Below are 17,802 nucleotides of genomic sequence, written 5' to 3' on the forward strand. Positions count from 1 at the left end.
ATTTTTAGATTTTTTTGTTTATAAATAACTAATCAAAATGATAGTTTAATAATGGCTACTGTAAATTACCGTGTAGGAACTACCCTACTTATTCAAAACTTTAGTGTCATATTTTAACTTGTCAAATGTGATTGATTTGTTAATGATACGTACCATTTCAATTATGATTGTAATCATCATTTATTTATCTTTCCATCCAGCCCAATTGAGCTACAAAGGGTATAATTGATATTCTAAGGTACATCACAACCTTCTCCCTTGACTTATATAATTGATAATATATGAGTATGGGAAATTCTCTTTGGTGATCTCCAACTTTTTAATTTTCTAAGTTATAAACATTTTAAAATTTTATTATCAATGGTAAATCTAAATTTTTTATGTTAAATCAACTATAACATTAATGATAAATTTTAACAAAGATATAACATAAGTAAAGATAAGTTGCTCATATGGGTATTGAAGCAATCTCATTACGAGCTAGCCCCAGTTACTCATTTTGAGTAACAACATTTGTTACTCAAATGACACAAATTGTAAATAATTGTAAATTTGACAACATTTTATTATTTTTGTTGCAGACTCATCCTTCATCCTCCTTGCTTCCACCACCATCACAACCACCACCATCATCACAGCCGGTCTTCTTCCCCGTCGACCTCTGATCTACATCTTCCCACATTGACCTCCTCTTCTTCGTCCTTTCTCAAGCCCACAACACCGCGACTGAACAAAACAAATGCTTCCCCAATCTCCACCCATCTCCATCTTCCCCGATCTCCACCCACCTCCCCTAATCTCAACTCACATTGGAACAAAGCGAAAACCCTATAAATGAAGGGTGAAATTAAGGACATGGTCAACCCCAAAGGGAAGGGTGACCATGTCCTCTATTGAAGCTCCCTCAATTGAGATTAATTTCAAAGATGGGCAAAGAAGTGCTGATGGTGGTGGCTGTTGTAATGTGTTCGGCAAAGAGATGGTGGTTGTGTTGTTGGTTGTGGTGGTGAAGATGTGAGGTCGGGGTGCAACACCATGGTTGTGATGGTGGTTGTGGTGGTGAAGACTTGAAGTAGAAGAGGAGTGAGGAGAGAGAAAGTTGAATGGTAGTATAGAAATTACAATAGTACCCCTTTGAATAGCATATTTTGCTACTCATGTTGAGTAACTTGGATTTCCTCATTACATGTATAGCAACCATGAAAAAATTCATTTACAACATTAAAACCCTTAAAGAACATATAATTGGTATATATAATTGGTATATTTGTAGAATTGTAGGGAGATTACAGTCTCAAGGCTTATTCTATCTATAAAATAAAAAAATAAAAAAAAAAATAAAAAAAAAAATTAAAAAAAAGCAGATATGAAGATATGAACTTAAATTTATTTACACATGCAACATTTTTACCTATTGCTATGAATTGCACAACAAAATCTTCACTCCTAAAAAGTCTAAACTTCTCCATCTGGACTGTAACGCTTCGATATATCATACTTGCAAAGCGGGCAGGTAGAGTTGATATGTAGCCACTTCTCCACACAAGAGCTGTGGAAATGGTGACCACAAGGAAGCTCTCTAAGCTCAATGCCATCTTCATATGCAGATAAACAAATGCAACATTCCTGACATAGATTTTAGTTGCATTAAATCAATAGGTTTATTTAAAATTTCATATATGAACAGGAGATTGTTAAAATCCATTGAAGGAATGCCTATAATTGTAACAAATAACAAGAACAATAACAGCCCTTCTCTTCTCAAAAAAAAATAAAAAAAAAAAAAAAAAAATAAGTAAAGAAGTTTGATGACTTCCAAAGAAGACAATCACCTTAGCAGAATACGGGATAGGTTACTCCCACAAGGCCACAAAAAGACATTCTTTCCAAAAGATTACACCAACAGATTAGAATAATGACTAAGACAGCCACAGAGAGCAATAATAACAACGGAAAATGAGTAAATGTGTTCTAGCAATAGGGTTGACGTAAACAATGAACTGGTAATAAATTAAGGAAACAAATCAAGAGATAACAGAAGGAAATAGAAAAATACGACTGAAAAGGCAATGAAGGAGCTGAAACAGCTCTACCAAACTGTACATACTCTATAGCCTTCGAGGCTTTATGAGTGAAGTTGTGTTTGGTCACCTATCCCCAAGTCTCAGGTCCTCTTCTTCTTTTTATTTAACCAACTGATCTTGCTACCCTGAGACCTAATCACTAAAGATCGGGGTATCATTTCCTAATGTGTCCATCTTATGCAAACCTAACTTTGTGCTTCATGTCTCCAATGACTGCCACTTTCACTAATTCCAGATTCCAAAGCACCTAATTTTGTAATTTTGTGATCCCTAGCAGGGATGCACTTTATGAAAGGTATCCACACCTCTGCTCTACTTCATTTGCGCTTTATTCTTAACTAGCTAGCAACCTAGAATTTTTCACCATACCTAATACCACCGCCATTTCTTTAGACCTTCGATTAAAGTTTTAATGAGAACTTTAGGCAATTCCCCATTCATCAAGTTGCCATTACAGTTGCAGTTCCAGATATAACCTTCTACCTTCTGACTCTGCAGTAAGTCCAAAGTTTGAACCTATAGTTCACGGTGGACCTACCCCAACCATCCTAAAAAGCAATGCAATTAGAAAACATATGCCAAGGAAGATAGTCTTCATTGACACCCAAAACCATATCCAAAACCAGAACAAAAATAACTTAATTCGACAGCCAAACTGTAATCCGTATATTGTTCAGAAACTGTCACTCTAGGTGTCATTAAGAAACAAACACCCTTCCCTAAGGTTCCTTCCCCAATCATATGTGCGCCCTCAAATTACTTGAATATTCATTTCAAACACCTCCCCATGACCTCTCTATCACTCTATTTTCTGTATGGACTGTAACACCGGACTTCTCTGGAATGGCAGAACAACTACTTAATTACTCTTAAACCAGAGACATATCCTTCCAAAACTCACCAGATAATTTTGATGACAGTTAAATTTAATTCCAAAACGACCCAAAAATAGAAGGAAAAATCCTCTCGGCATTAGACTAATTATCTTATCTTTAAAAACAAAAAGGCAAGCGTCACTAAAAAAAAGCTAACAGACAAAGAAACTTTGATTCAAAATTATCTTATCTTAAAAAACAAAAAGGCAAGTGACACTAATATCTTATTAAGTTTACACGTTCATACACACACTAACACAAGCCCCATCTTTATAACTTTGCACTGACAAACTTAGCTTTCACTCTGCAGCATAGGATTGGTTAAGAACTTAAGATTGTAGCAGAGATTTAACATGAATCCTGGGAGCAGCATGGTTCCTACAGTGGCAGTTACTAAAAGGGCTTAAGGAAGACTCTTGCGTTGGTGCATTACTCTCATCACAAGTTAAACTTACCCTTTGGTGTGCAATTAGGAAATAAGCATACAAAAATTCTAGGAATGTCAAGTACATAACATAGAAAGTAAGATGACATAGAATGGTATGTAAATAATAAAACATACAGCATCTTCTGCATTAAGAGTACGTTCAATAGGACATTCTGTTCCACACTCCTTCATTATCCCTCCACTTGGTTCTTCTGTTTCCTCATCATTTTTATTCTTGCTATCATCCCTGTGGAATGTATATTTTTTTAAGAGATCAATATCTTCTTTGGATGCTCCCGCCTGCTTCAAACCGCAGCAAATTTATCACCATTGGGAATATACAGAAAAGAAAAACATGCCAAGTGAACTAGTAACAGCAATAAATTTCAGCAGCAGCAATAGCAGAAAGTTCTAGTTCATGAATTTGGCCTATCATCTTATGATTAGCAACAGCAAAAACCATTACATCACGACTAAAAAATATCCACTAATTAAGTAAAGATATTCAAAGCAACTTTAAGCATTTGGCCTATCATTTTATGATTAGCTGTCTGTTATTACCTCAAATAGGACATAAGAAGAAACCTAGCAGATTCTTGCTTTAAATTAAATGGTCGACGCTATTGTGTGAAACATGACATCTAGTTTAGGCTACAGAATACAATTGGCAATTTGGCATAGGCTTTAGATTTTGGTACTCAGCATCATCACACAATTGAGAGTTGAGAACTATTAAAAGCTCGAAGGCAACAAAGGTTACATCTTGCAAGTATATAAACTTGGACTTCTGAGTGGGCACGACATAGTAGCTACTCAGAGGCAGAAACGGAACTATATAGATGATTTCAAAGAGGAAAAAAACAAAAAAAAACAAAAAAAAACAAAAAAAAAACAAAAAAAACAAAACAAAAAACAAAACAAAACAAAAAACAAAAAACAAAGGCAGCACGTTTGTAGAAAACAAGCGACCTCAAATTTTTAAGTACTCAATTGAAACTTTAACATCTTATATGAGTTATATCAGCCCATAGCTTGTCCCAGATGACATAGGACCAGTGTGTAAAAAATCTCTAGTACAGGAATACAGGGAATAGGTTAAGAATTTCAACCAGGGTATTCTTGGCAGTCACTGCAGATAAGATTAGTCCTGAAAATGAGTGAAATTTAATAATATCCAGTGAATTTGTAATGACACGAATGAAATATTGGCTTCAAATGCTAATTTGTGAGGCATAAATTTCTATATTAGTGATGCAAGAGGCAAAAAGCTTTAAAGGTGATCAGACACTCAGACAGTTGATAAAGCATCACTCACTTACCATCCTAGTAGGCTTTTACAACATGTTGTTTTGGAAATAAGGTTTTGCAAAAAAGGGGTGCAATACGCGGATTACCCAGGTCACCCATCTTAGTACTACTCTCACCCAAACTTAGTTAATGTAATAACAATGAACTAAAAGTTGGCAAACAAGCATTTTAGATAAAAACATTAGTTCACAGTTACTAGTTGTAGTTTATTACTGTAGGTATTTAAGAAAGCAAGTCCTACTTCTATATTCTATTACGCTTTACGAATAACAAAGGGCAGTATATTTACCTTATTACATGATATAAGTTTTACACACACAGTGGGAGTTTCCATGTTCTAGTAGGTGTTACTCTTAATTTCCGTTTATTATTTTAGTGAGTAAGCCATACTTAAGGCTTGATAGTTCTATTGTTCAAGGGCTTTTTTGACCTAGAAAAGCGTGTCAATTACTTGCTCAGCAGGCCTATGTTTTAGGTTTGTTTCACATTCGACCTGATTATAGAGTGTCCTAAAATTGTGCACTCGTTGGATCCACAATCTAACATCAATATTTGTTACCCCCCGTCTGAGACAATAACCACAAAAAAATTTGCATTCGGGTACAACTACAAATGCATCAATTTGGACACTAATACATTAGTGGAACCTGCATAGTGACACGCATTGATTCCGATTGATTCTTGTCTTAACCCAACCGTTTTGTGGAGTCGGCCTAGGAAATTCTGTGGACTAAAAGTCACCATTGCAATAAGATCCCAAAGTCCTAAGAAGAGAGAAACCAGGGCCCTTATCAAGTCACCATTGTCCATGCTCTAAGGTCCATCCTCAAATTATACAATAACAACAATCAATTAACATATACTAAAAGCGAACCTAAAGTGACACTTGTCATGATGTCATTAAAAAATTTCCCGCTTTTTTTTTATTTCTTTATTTTTTTTGCCAAATTTGAATGACTTCCAATTTTTAACCTACAATAATACTTATTTCCATTTTGACAACACATTTAATCCAATCATACTCAATTAATTTTTTTATTATTATTTTTTAACATATATTTTATATACTAGGAATCTTTTAATTACAAGTATATTAACATAGATTAAAATTAAGATACTGAAATACTTCGTATATCATTATCCAAGATTATTATAATATTATCAATTTTTTTCCTCTAACTTAAAATTTATTTTAATTAAAAATAGAAAAAAAATATTTTGGTAGCATACTTTGTATAGATCTTAAAATTATGCATAACTTTTATAAGAACAATCAAACAAAATTATTATATTATACAATACTCCTCCTTTTTTTATATGTTATAGTTGAATTTGCACATTTGTCGAGACACAACTTTAACCATCAATATCCTTAATTAAAGACTATTATTTTGTTACAAATATTTTTTTTGGTAAATTATTGTTAAATTAACATCATTCTTTATAATTTTTGTTATAAAGTTTAATTATTACCGTGCATGGCACGGGACTTAACCTAGTCAAAGCCTAAATCCAAAATATTGCATCAGTTACATTAAACCAAAATTTGTCTCCAATACTTGCCAACCATGATCCATTCCTTCCCTTCCCTTCTACCCGAGCAATATGCAATTGCAAATTCAGCTTCTACATGTCCTTAACTCCTTCCATCCAAGATATCTTTGGTCTTCCCTGCCTTATATTATCTTTGATATCCACAACTCCAACTTACCTCCTAATATCTTCATTTCTAATTCTATCCTTTAAGGTGTTCCAACTTATCCATCTCAACCTACCCATCTCTACTATTCTCATGATCTCATCTTCCTCATATGATCCTTCCTAAACATTCTGGCCCATATAAGAACATTCGTCTAATAGACGGCTGATAAAAAAATTCCTTTAACTTCAAAAGTATGCTTCAGTCATGCAATACCTCTATTTGAGCCAATCAGACTTAATCACGTGGGTTACATGTTACATCTTAATTAATTTCTACAAAAAAAATCGGCCCAAGGTAATTGAAACACTCACTCATGGCACATCCCTAACATCCAATGTTACTAGTCCCCATTTGAATTCCTCGTAATGCTAAAACTACATTACATGCAGCCGAGCTATAACTTAGTCTAAACCCCAAAGTTTCTAACTTTTGTCTCCATTGCTCCAATTTGGCATTAACACCAACTTTGATATTATCCATCCACCACTGCAAATCATTGGCAAACAAATACACCAAGTTTTTTCACCATGGATAGATTTCAATAATTCACCCTAATAATAATCGATGAAAGGGGATGTTGAATAAAGTGAACAATAGCAAAGCATACATGATATTCAAACAATTAACAACAAATCATAGCCTCACAAGGAACTCAATCTCCCGTGTTGAGCTCTACACCCTCTCTTAATCCATTATCCTACAAGCCGAAGCTCTTAATAATATATAAAAGAAAAGCAAACACACAAGGAGCAATCAACTCCCAATCACTAAAACTCCCTTTTCTGCAAAATACATCACTTTCAGCTTGCCAAATTTAATAAACAGCAGCACTGATACCCAACAGTGTCCCAGACACTTTGCAAGCAAGAGTCAAGCCTATCTCTTATTACATATCCTCCCATTGACAGCCTAGAGTCCTAGACCTAGTTTAGGACAATTTGCAACAAGAATGCCAAGAAGCAAAGATAAAATTACTGTGCAGCCATTTATGAAAATAAAAATCAAAGGCAAGAAGAAACACTCTACGCTTCTGCTACTTTGTAACAAAAAACAGCTTAACGTGGGACACTTCATCCTTGGAAAGTAGCTATTGTGGACATTGTGACAGGTCAACCAGGATGGGAATACCTAAGGATTTTGAGGTAGTGCCAAGCATGAACAGCCCAAGTAACCAGAGTATACTCCCATATGTACTTGCAGGGTCACAAAAACAGGAGGCCAAATATGAAAATAAGAGTAAAGCACTCAAATTAAGACTGAGAATGAGGCAGTTATAATCCTGACGGAGCTCCAATGCTCCATTAAAAACTTAGAGACTTACTTGATGAGAGAAAGATACAAAATCAAGCTACAAGCTAGATAAAAGTTTTGTCACATTATAGTCATGAAAACACATTAGTTATCAAAAAGTATGCTTGGCATGAAGAGAATCAATATAGGAGATAGTAGGAGTCGATCACCAACAAATAAGGGTACAACCCTACCCTTTAATCATAAACTACCCCAAAATGAGGTTGAAATCACTATGTTCAAGCACCAAGTGACCTCTACTCATGTGCAACCTCCGAGACCTGCTATACTCCTTGAATACTTTCCCTCAATCCAATCACCAAATAAGATCACCTAAAGAAGTAAAGCTATATTTACAGGCCACAGAAATGTAAATTACTAATAAATCAAACACTTGAATTTGGCAGCTTGCCTCTATGGCAACTTTTGAGGGTGCTCTGGCTAAAAATGATAATCTATCAAGCTCTTTAGAAGTGTCTTTCATTCACCTGTCTTGGGGGAAGATTTCTGTGAGTCGTGTGAAATAAGCAACTAACAATCAATCAATCAACCAAAGCCTTAATCCCATAAGTGGGGTCGGCTACATGAACCAAATTTGATTATTCCGTGTGGTCATCCATAATGACCATAAATATCTTCTTCCTCCATCCCTAAATAAGCAACTAACACAACAATAAATATCAAGAAAAGGTACCAAAACTTTCAATACACCCGAAACATGCACAATATCACCCCTTATCAAGCAGAAAATTAATAATGCCAGTAATTATTTTGCGAAGAGCATGTCTCACGCAAACTTCCATGAGACAGTCTAATAGAAGAATTGGAGTTTGTGTTAACATCAAGGAATAAGCAGGCCATTTGTAAAGTAAAAACTAAAGTGAGGAACAAGAAAAAAGCATGATAGAGAGTTACCCGATCTGCCAAAACATATAAGATAGCAATAATACATGGAAGGCAACAACAAACTGCAGCAGCTATAACAGACGCCAGGGCCACGCAGAAGATGACAAAAAACAGATCGAGAACCAAGAATGCTATGCAAAGCCTGCAAGCTCCATCACAAGGTGAAAGTAAATATTAAACTCCGTATTACTTAACACCTCATTTCCAAACTCTAACAAAAGAATGAATCTGAACCAGAGCATACCAGTAAAGCGTGGGGGAGTCTTGCTGCAAGGCTTGGCCACCCACACATATCCAATAAAATCCAAGTATCCACCACATAAATGAAAACAGTGTATTTGCAGATTCCAAATGCTTTATCTTGGTACTGCAAAAGAAACCACAAGCAAAGTGCATTTTTTTAAAGTGCTTAGTAATCCAATACAACCCAATCTCTCACTTACCAAAATAAATTAAAATAAATCAACTATAAAGAATAGTACGATGACTATAATTGGAGAAAATGAGTAAATAACTCTTAAAGTCCAGTTGTGTAATAGATCTTCCTCTATAAGTATGAAAATAATAAAGGAAAAGAAAATCAAAAACAATAGAGCAGAATTTAGTCAATTTACTACTGCCCCAGGTTTATTGGCTAAATGTCAATGTATTCTTTCTGTTCAAAAATGTATCACCACCATTGAAGATACAATTTGACAGGATCAAAATCTAAGAATAAACGTCCATGGAGTAACAACAGTGAGAAAAAAGTCTAAATGAAGTCACAGAATCCCTGCGGGCAGGCAACATACATAAATCCATCTTCCACCATTGTACAAAGCCGAAACATCCACATAAATTTAGAGCTAGGACATCCCTTACACCTTTGTCCACATGTTTTGGACCTTCTTTCTCAAGTAATATATATTCAGTTAAAATAAGTTCTGGTGGGCTTAAAAATAAAAGTTTTGATTAGTATAATTCAGTTTGAAATAAATGAAAGAATTAATTTGTTTAACAAAAATCAGTTTTAATCAAGAAAATATAGTCAATCGGTAAAATAATTGCAGTAAATTAAAGATCGATAAATGTTTTTTAAAAAAAAATTAATTAATTAATTAAAAGAGAGCCTTTCTTTAGTGTATCTTCCCGCATAGTATAACTTGGCAGCTAGCACACATCTCCACTACATTCATTCCTCTCATAGATTTCTTTCGCGATGCTTTACAAGGGTCTAAAGACAATCTTAACTCTCAAAGAAGAAGCATCTCCTCTTATGCCATAATATATAATTAGAACAATTTCTAGTATTCATATCTCACAACCCTTAACATACATGCATACAAGCGGATGCCACCTAGCTTAATTGCTTAAGACAAAACCTAAGAATTAAAACCAAATATGTTTTACATCATTGTCCTTTGTGGATCTCCTACATCAAATGGAAAAAATCTCCCAAAAAAAAAACTAACCTGAGCTCCATCTAATTGATCTTGGATATACATTTAATGCAAATCAAGGGATTATTTTGTAAGAAAGTCAAGAAAAAAAATACAAAAATATACCTGAAATGATTAAAAATAACATCGCCTTACTTAACTTCTCTTTTAAAAAAATTTGGCCAATATGATACAGATAATACAATTTGCATCATACTTTCCCCATCTTACTAAAATTGCAACACTTTGATACTTTTGGAAGTTAAAACATTTCATATTTGCAACCCGTCTCAAGATATATTTTCACACCATCAACATTTCATAATTTTTACATATTGATGATTAGAAATATTAGCACTTAAATTGTGTGTTGGCAAACATGAAAAATGAGATGTGTCAAAGGAATTAAAGAAGTATGTTCCAAACTTACTCTTTGTATAATCACATACATTATAATCAACACATACCATCATAGACTCATTATTACTAAATATATAGGCACAAAATCTTGATATGTTATGAATATCATCCACACATTACTCAGTTTATAGTTTATTTCACAACTAAAGTTATTGCACATTAAAAAAAATATGATCATCATCAAATGGTAATCTCAACCACATACCTCCAAAAGACATAATATAATAATCAAATGTTTCCTCAATTCCAAACAGATAATACAATCATAATTAAGAAATAATCACCTGGATTCCTCAAAGTAATCATCACGGCCGTGCTCAACAGCATTCCGAACCCTCCGACGCCGGCGAAACTCAACACAAACACAGAAAACATGGAGAAGACACTGAAGAGCATAACCAGCAATCCAAACCCTAAGAGGAAGACGAAGAGAATCCGACCAAGTGAGAAAAAGCGCAGCAGAAGCAGCTAACACAAAGGCGGAATTCCAAGCAGCGTCAAGCGCAACAACAGGGGAAGAGTACGCCCAATCAATTTGTCTCTCTTCAATCTCCTGCGCCGCCGTTTCTCTTACCGCCATTGATGGAGCTCTCATCGACCTTCGTCCGCTGCTAGCGCGTCGTATCATCCGCGCTGCGTGGCGGAGCCCCTGCGCTCTCATCGTCGCCGGTAGGTCGGGGGTTACCGGTGACAGAACGGCGTCGCATCGAGGCTTGACATTTGGAGGTGTGAAACGGTGTCGTTTGATGGAGTGTGGAATTTTCTGGGACACTTAAAATCTTTTTTTATTTTATTTTAAATTTTGAAATAAAGGGTTTTTGGGTTTTAGTGTTCGAGTGATGGAGTTTTGGGCTGGGTGGTTGGTGTGGTGGGGTCTATTGTTCGGGGGATAGGGTTGCATTCAATGTAGATGACGATGATGGGAAAGTTAAGTGTAATGTGATTTATGTGATTTGGAACTTTATTGCAAATTTGCAATGCATTAATGCATTATTGTGGTTTGCTTGTTAATCTTAGATTCTTGGGCACTAGAAAGCGCCGCTTTTTTCCGGTACACACTCCATAACGTACGTCTATACGGAGTACAATTTAACAAACGATCATGTCATATAAAGTCTTCTTCGGTTTGATTTACTTTACTTGCTAATATTTCAAACAAAATAAGGTTTATACATAATGATATTTGAAAACCAATTTCATGTACAATTAGTTATTTTAAATCCTATCATACAAAAGAAGGTAATGTTCTCAATTGAATGTCACTTATCTTTTGTCTTATATATTAAAAGAGAAAATCCAAGTTAATATTCGTGATAAATGAGTATTGTTGATCTCGTGGCAAAATGGTAATAAAAGTTCATCGATGTACGTGCCCAGACATTAAAAATTGCTTTTGAACAAAAGTTCTTACACACTGCTAGTTGGTAAGGAAAAGTAATATGACAGAGATAACAAACGTCCGTTAAGTTTTTTATCTCAAAAAAGCAACCACAAACAGTTTCAAGCTTCTTGCCCATTAATGGAGTTTGAAAATGTATGTACTCGTCAAGACTTCAACGATGGAATTTCAATGGAGGAAGAAAATATAAATTACCCTTTAAGGTTAATTATGCCCCGAATTCTCTATTTGGCTTCGCCGCCATTAATATATCGGTGTTGGTAGGGCTGTGCACGGTGCGGTTTGGATCTCAAACCGCACCAAACCGCAAAATTGCGGTTTGTGATTTTTTCAAACCGCACCAAACCGCAATTCTATACAAACCGCACTGCAAAATACGGTTTGGTGCGATGTGGTTTGCGGTATTTCCATAATTTTTTTACCTCACAAATAATGATTATTTGCTAATCTTTTGTTATGAAATTTTTACTTGAAAACTGTACAACTATGCAAATAATTTAATAAAGAAGTAGTGCTTTACTTCAATGTTAATAGTGACCCAGTAACATGCCAAGGCAAACATGGAGCAAAATCATTAAGTAAACCACAACAACTCCATTACAACTCCAAACCACAAGAAACAGAGAGTAATAAGAAAGGAAAACTTTGGTTTTTCTTAATAATGACCCACACAATTCAATACATATAAATACAATATAAGAGTCTTCTTTCCATATAAGAGTCCTTGCATTAAATTGCGGTTTGCGGTGCGGTTTGGTTTGAATTTTTTTTGAAACTGCACCAAACCGCAAAACCGCGGTTTGGTCAAATTTGAAAACCGCACTGTAATTTCCAAACCGCAAACCGCACCAAACCGCAAAATTGCGGTTTGGTTTGCGGTTTGGTGCGGTCTAGACCGTACTCTGCACAGCCCTAGGTGTTGGTGTTGGTGTCGGCGTCGGCGTAAGAAGAAGAAAGATGAAGGTGGGTTGGTTGCGGGAAGAAGAAAGATGAAGGTGGGTAGATTGCGGGAAGAACAAGATGGTGGTTGATTTTTAGTTGTGGATCAAAGGGGAAAGAGATGATGGTTGTTACCGGACTGCCGGTGGTGGTTTATAGGAAGAAGGGGAGATGGCAATTTGTTCCAATAATGGTGATAAGTAGGAGGAATAAGGAAGTCTGAGGTAAATGCCGCGAGTCATAATTTTCATGAACAAAGGGGTCCCATCTTTTGAAGTTTTGTATTATTAACATAAATGCCATTGAGATAAATGAAGGTGTTTACCACCGATATCAACTGGATCTCGCTCTTATTATAAACTTCTCTTATTTGAACTTATTAGCTCTCATTTTATCGTATCTAAATTTACTATTCCTTATCTTTTCTTATATAAACTAATTTGAACTTATTATAGACATAAAAAGTGGCAATAAGGTAAGGAGAATTGAGCCTAAAATTAAATAATTTCATACATCTATACCTTAAGTGTATTGGTTTGATTGACACATAGTTATAAGATAGTGAGTTGAATAGAGTAAAATAGTAAGTTGGGTGGTGCAATCTACCTTATAAAGTGCCAAAAATCATTAAATGAGGGCAAAAATAATAACAAAAAATTTAGGGGCTTTCATTGTACAATCAAATTATAGTGCGAATAATAAAAGATTGTTATGAAGAGTGGAAAGCCGTAGCTTTCGCAATAATAAAAGTTGAGGTACTAAGATAATAAGCACGACTAACTAAAATTATTGCCTGTATTACCCCTTAGACAACTCTAGTTGATCTAGTATTATTATGAATAGAGAATATTAAGGTCTTGATTGGTAATTAGCGGTTAGCTGATTGGTAAGAGCTGATTGCATTAGCTGTGTTTGACTAGCTGGTTGCATTAGCTGTTTTGACTAACTGATTTATAAGAGCTTTTTATGTAGAGTTGTTTGGTAAAATTAGTTTATTATTTGCAGTTGTTTGTTAGTTGAACGTATGAAATGACAATTTAGGACATTCATTTTTTTTTTACTAGGTTAAGAAATTGGGAGGGCAAGAATGTGAATTAGAGTAACTTTTAGCATAAAATAGTCTTTTGACATCCATTACTCAATAAGCTAATCTAAAAAGCTCTATTTTTTAGCTTTTTACAAATTAGCTTATTTGTCTCAATAAGCTCATTTAAAAAGCTCTTTTGCCAAACAACCAAATTTGATGATTTATGTAGTCAAACCTCTAATTTGGTCAAATAAGCTCATTTTTGATGACCTAAGAATATGACAGCTAATTACGCATGTTAATCTAACACCATTTATATTTATTTTCATTAGTAGAATTGTACATGGTCAGTTACAATTATACCCTTCACTACATACTAGAATATACGAGTACATAGTACTACTTTACACATTTACCCCTTATAAACTTTGGTATTCGGTTACGAACTTACGGAGTATAAACTTTTGACTTTCTTTCCACCAAAAAATAAACTTGACTTTCTCCTTGAGGGCGGGCCTTCTCTATGTAGTGACTACTGAGTAGTGACTACTCCGTATTATTTTCGCCCTAATCAAACCCTTACTCATAAATCACTCAATAGTGAAGAAACTGGGTTGAGCTTTGTTAGTGGGGAATAGCACTTAGCAATGGCGTCTTCTTCATCGAATAGCGGGTACGAGGTACCATGGGTGGAGAAGTACCGACCCAGCAAAGTTTCCGACATTGTCGGCAACGAGGATGCTGTCTCTCGCCTCCAAGTCATTGCTCGCGATGGCAACATGCCCAACCTCATCTTGGCCGTACTTTCTTTCTTCCCCTCTTTAACTCCTCTTTCAATCTGGATAAATTAGACAAAATTTTACAATTTTCATGCCTGAAATTAGTTAATTTTGTTGGATGTCACTGGTATTTTGATGGGTTTTGCAATTTTTGTTTTCCCGCCATTTTTATATCTGGGTTTTTTGTTGGGGAATTTCTCGAATTGGAGCTTTATTATGCAAATTTAGTACTAGATAACTGGGTTTGGTTTTTTCCAGTGCTATAATCTGTGTTTGTATTGAATTTCCGTGTTTTGATGGAAACCCTAATTGGTATTGTAGTGAACAATTTTGCAATTAATGTAATTGAATAAAGTCATTTGTAATACATTCTTGGAATGTTTGTTGTGAAAATGTTGATTGTTGTGTGCAGTTTTACTGCAAAATAGTGCAAATTGCTGTTTTTGATGTGTTATCCAATGGTTTAGATTCATAAAAGGCAGAATTAGGATAGATAAACCATTTACTGAATTTACTCAAGGAAAGAGGGAAGCTTCAAGTTTGATCCTTTCTTCCCCCTTTTCCTGTCATGTCCTGTGCTGGGATATCGAAGGGTTTATTTTTTTACGAGCATTACCACTATTGATATGGTATCTTGTAAATTGTATAATCATTCCCAAGCAGTACATTTTGTGGAATCTGTATTCGTTTTAGCCATGGGAAGATGGGGTTATGCAAATAGATTTTGGCTAATATGGAATGGACTGAATGACTGCATGTCCACCTTTAATTATTATGGTGATGGAGTTACTTAGGCTTTTATATGCTCTATGTCGCATACTGATGAGACACCATTTGGTTGTTTAGGGTCCTCCGGGTACAGGAAAAACAACAAGCATACTCGCTCTTGCACATGAACTTTTAGGACCAAACTGCAAGGAAGGAGTTCTGGAGTTGAATGCTTCAGATGATAGGTATTCCTACCCCCCCCCCCCCCTCTCTTTCTTCCTCCCGAAAGACGTTGTACTGCTCACAAGGTCTCTTAGATACTTACTGCATTTTTTTCTTTTTGTCAGGGGAATTGATGTTGTCAGGAACAAAATTAAAATGTTTGCGCAGAAGAAAGTTACCCTCCCTCCTGGGCGACACAAGATAGTTATATTGGATGAAGCTGACAGGTAAAACTGTACTGAGATATTCTAATATGTGCTATGTTCATCATTTTTGATTTCTGACACTCCTTTTATGACTATGTGTTCCTTTTTTGAATTTTTGGGCTATATTGGGTTGAAACAGCATGACATCTGGAGCTCAACAAGCTTTGAGAAGGACAATGGAAATATACTCAAACACTACTCGCTTTGCGCTTGCATGTAATACATCTTCAAAAATCATTGAGCCAATTCAGAGTAGATGTGCATTGGTCCGGTTTACAAGGTTGTCAGATCAAGAAATTCTTGGTCGTCTCATGATAATCATTGAGGCTGAACAGGTAGTCTCCTTCTGTCAACTTACTTTAGCTGAAGCTGGATTGTTGGGTGTTAGTTTTTATGTAGATTTGCTTCCGCTTGGTCTTGTTATTGGGGAATAAATTATTGGCTTATGACTTTATGAGTTGCGATAGTCTGACTGTCTGATAGTCATCGCTGAGGCTCATCTAGATTTCGTACTTCATAATAGTCATTACTTTTTAGTCTTTATTAATTAGTCTGTGACTGCATTTTGTTACTTTAAAGTATGAATGCTAAAGAGTGGCTAGGTTTGTTCTTGTTACATCAGTCCCGTCCCTCCTCCCCTATTCAATTTTCCGTGCATTGCATGTTGGTTTGCTCAATTTCTATTGCTGAAGGCTTTTGTGTGTATTGGCGATAAAGGTTCCATATGTTCCAGAAGGTCTTGAAGCTATAATTTTCACTGCTGATGGTGATATGCGGCAAGCTCTGAATAACTTGCAGGCTACCTTCAGTGGATTCCGATTTGTCAACCAGGAAAATGTCTTCAAGGTTGCTTCTGAAAACTGTGGTTTTTAGCTTATGTCAGCAAATTGGTTATTGTTATCTGATTGTGTACTATCTTTTGTGTGACAGGTTTGTGATCAGCCTCATCCTTTGCACGTTAAGAACATGATCCGAAATGTGCTTGAAGGAAAGTTTGATGATGCTTGTTCTGGTATGAAAGGCCTCTATGATATGGGTTACTCCCCTACTGACATAATCACTACACTTTTCCGTGTTGTTAAAAACTATGACATGGCCGAGTATTTGAAGTTGGAATTCATGAAGGTATGAGTATATGCTTGTAGGACTTGTTGTTGACCTTCACATTCCCCACTTCTGGTGCAAGTCCTGATTTCTATTTCATGTGTACAGGAAACTGGGTTTACCCATATGAGAATTTGCGATGGAGTTGGCTCCTATCTTCAGCTATGCGGACTTCTGGCTAAGCTATCACTTGTCAGGGAGACAGCCAAAGCAGCCTGATTACTCTGTTAGATGGTTGAAGCATGGTTCGCCTCCACCTGTTTCCATTTTTCAGTGACTTCGGATTGTGCAAAAAGTTTCTCCTCTGTAGATTCAGCTGTTATTTTGCGTAGGAGTTGAATTGCTGTAAGAAAATTGCATTCCTTGCTTGTATCTAGGCCCAGAGCCTGGGTTATCTAGGAATACATACAAATTTAAGTTTATCCAGGCATGCTTTTTCTCAAAGAAGGCTGAAAACCAGTTAGCTGATCTACTTTTGCTTGTAGCTAATGACGATTTCTCACTGGTCATGGAATTGAAGCAGGGAAATTTTTTGCTCTTTGGTGATGTAAACATGGGTTGATTTATATATTTTGTGGCTAATGTCTTGTGCCTTCTTTGAATTTCTCTGAATGTGTCTTCTAAAGCAATTGGAAGATTTCAACCGTGTTTAAGACTATAAGATATTTTACACTCCACTCTAGTATTGTAAGTACTGATGTGCTGTGCTAGTTTAAATAATTGCACTAGCCTAGGCATCAATTTCTGGAGAGTTTGCGATTCAATTTCTCAAGGTTGATGAAAGTAAGCACACAAATAATGAAAAGGAAAAAGAAAAAAAACATAAATAAAAGCTTGCACAAACAAAAATAATCTATGGAGGTCTTGGTTTATAATCTATCTTATGCACTTTATATAAGAAAATTTGACACCAACAATACAAAACTTTGATACCAAAAACGCATTAAATGAGATCAATGATTGAAAATTTTTACCATAAGAAAATTAC

At 35.5% G+C, this 17,802-nt stretch overlaps 2 protein-coding genes across 2 annotated transcripts; one reads left to right on the plus strand and one right to left on the minus strand.

Moving 5' to 3' along the window:
* Nucleotides 1–1,318: 1,318 nt before the first annotated feature.
* LOC110702488 (E3 ubiquitin-protein ligase At4g11680-like) lies at nt 1,319–11,387 on the minus strand. The gene is given in 6 exon segments (XM_021880208.1): nt 1,319–1,626; nt 3,522–3,686; nt 8,602–8,734; nt 8,837–8,959; nt 10,715–11,123; nt 11,126–11,387. Coding segments are annotated over 6 exon segments (1,026 nt in total). The 5' UTR covers nt 11,151–11,387; the 3' UTR covers nt 1,319–1,455.
* Nucleotides 11,388–14,287: 2,900 nt separating this feature from the next.
* LOC110702490 (replication factor C subunit 2-like) lies at nt 14,288–17,416 on the plus strand. Its single transcript, XM_021880209.1, has 7 exons — nt 14,288–14,595; nt 15,421–15,527; nt 15,630–15,731; nt 15,850–16,045; nt 16,428–16,556; nt 16,641–16,835; nt 16,923–17,416. The coding sequence occupies exons 1-7, from the start codon at nt 14,443–14,445 to the stop codon at nt 17,031–17,033; spliced, it is 993 nt and encodes a 330-aa protein (XP_021735901.1). The 5' UTR covers nt 14,288–14,442; the 3' UTR covers nt 17,034–17,416.
* The last annotated feature ends 386 nt before the right edge of the window (nt 17,417–17,802 follow it).

This window comes from Chenopodium quinoa, unplaced genomic scaffold (genome assembly GCF_001683475.1).
Source record: "Chenopodium quinoa cultivar QQ74 unplaced genomic scaffold, ASM168347v1, whole genome shotgun sequence".
Taxonomy (NCBI): domain Eukaryota; kingdom Viridiplantae; phylum Streptophyta; class Magnoliopsida; order Caryophyllales; family Amaranthaceae; genus Chenopodium; species Chenopodium quinoa.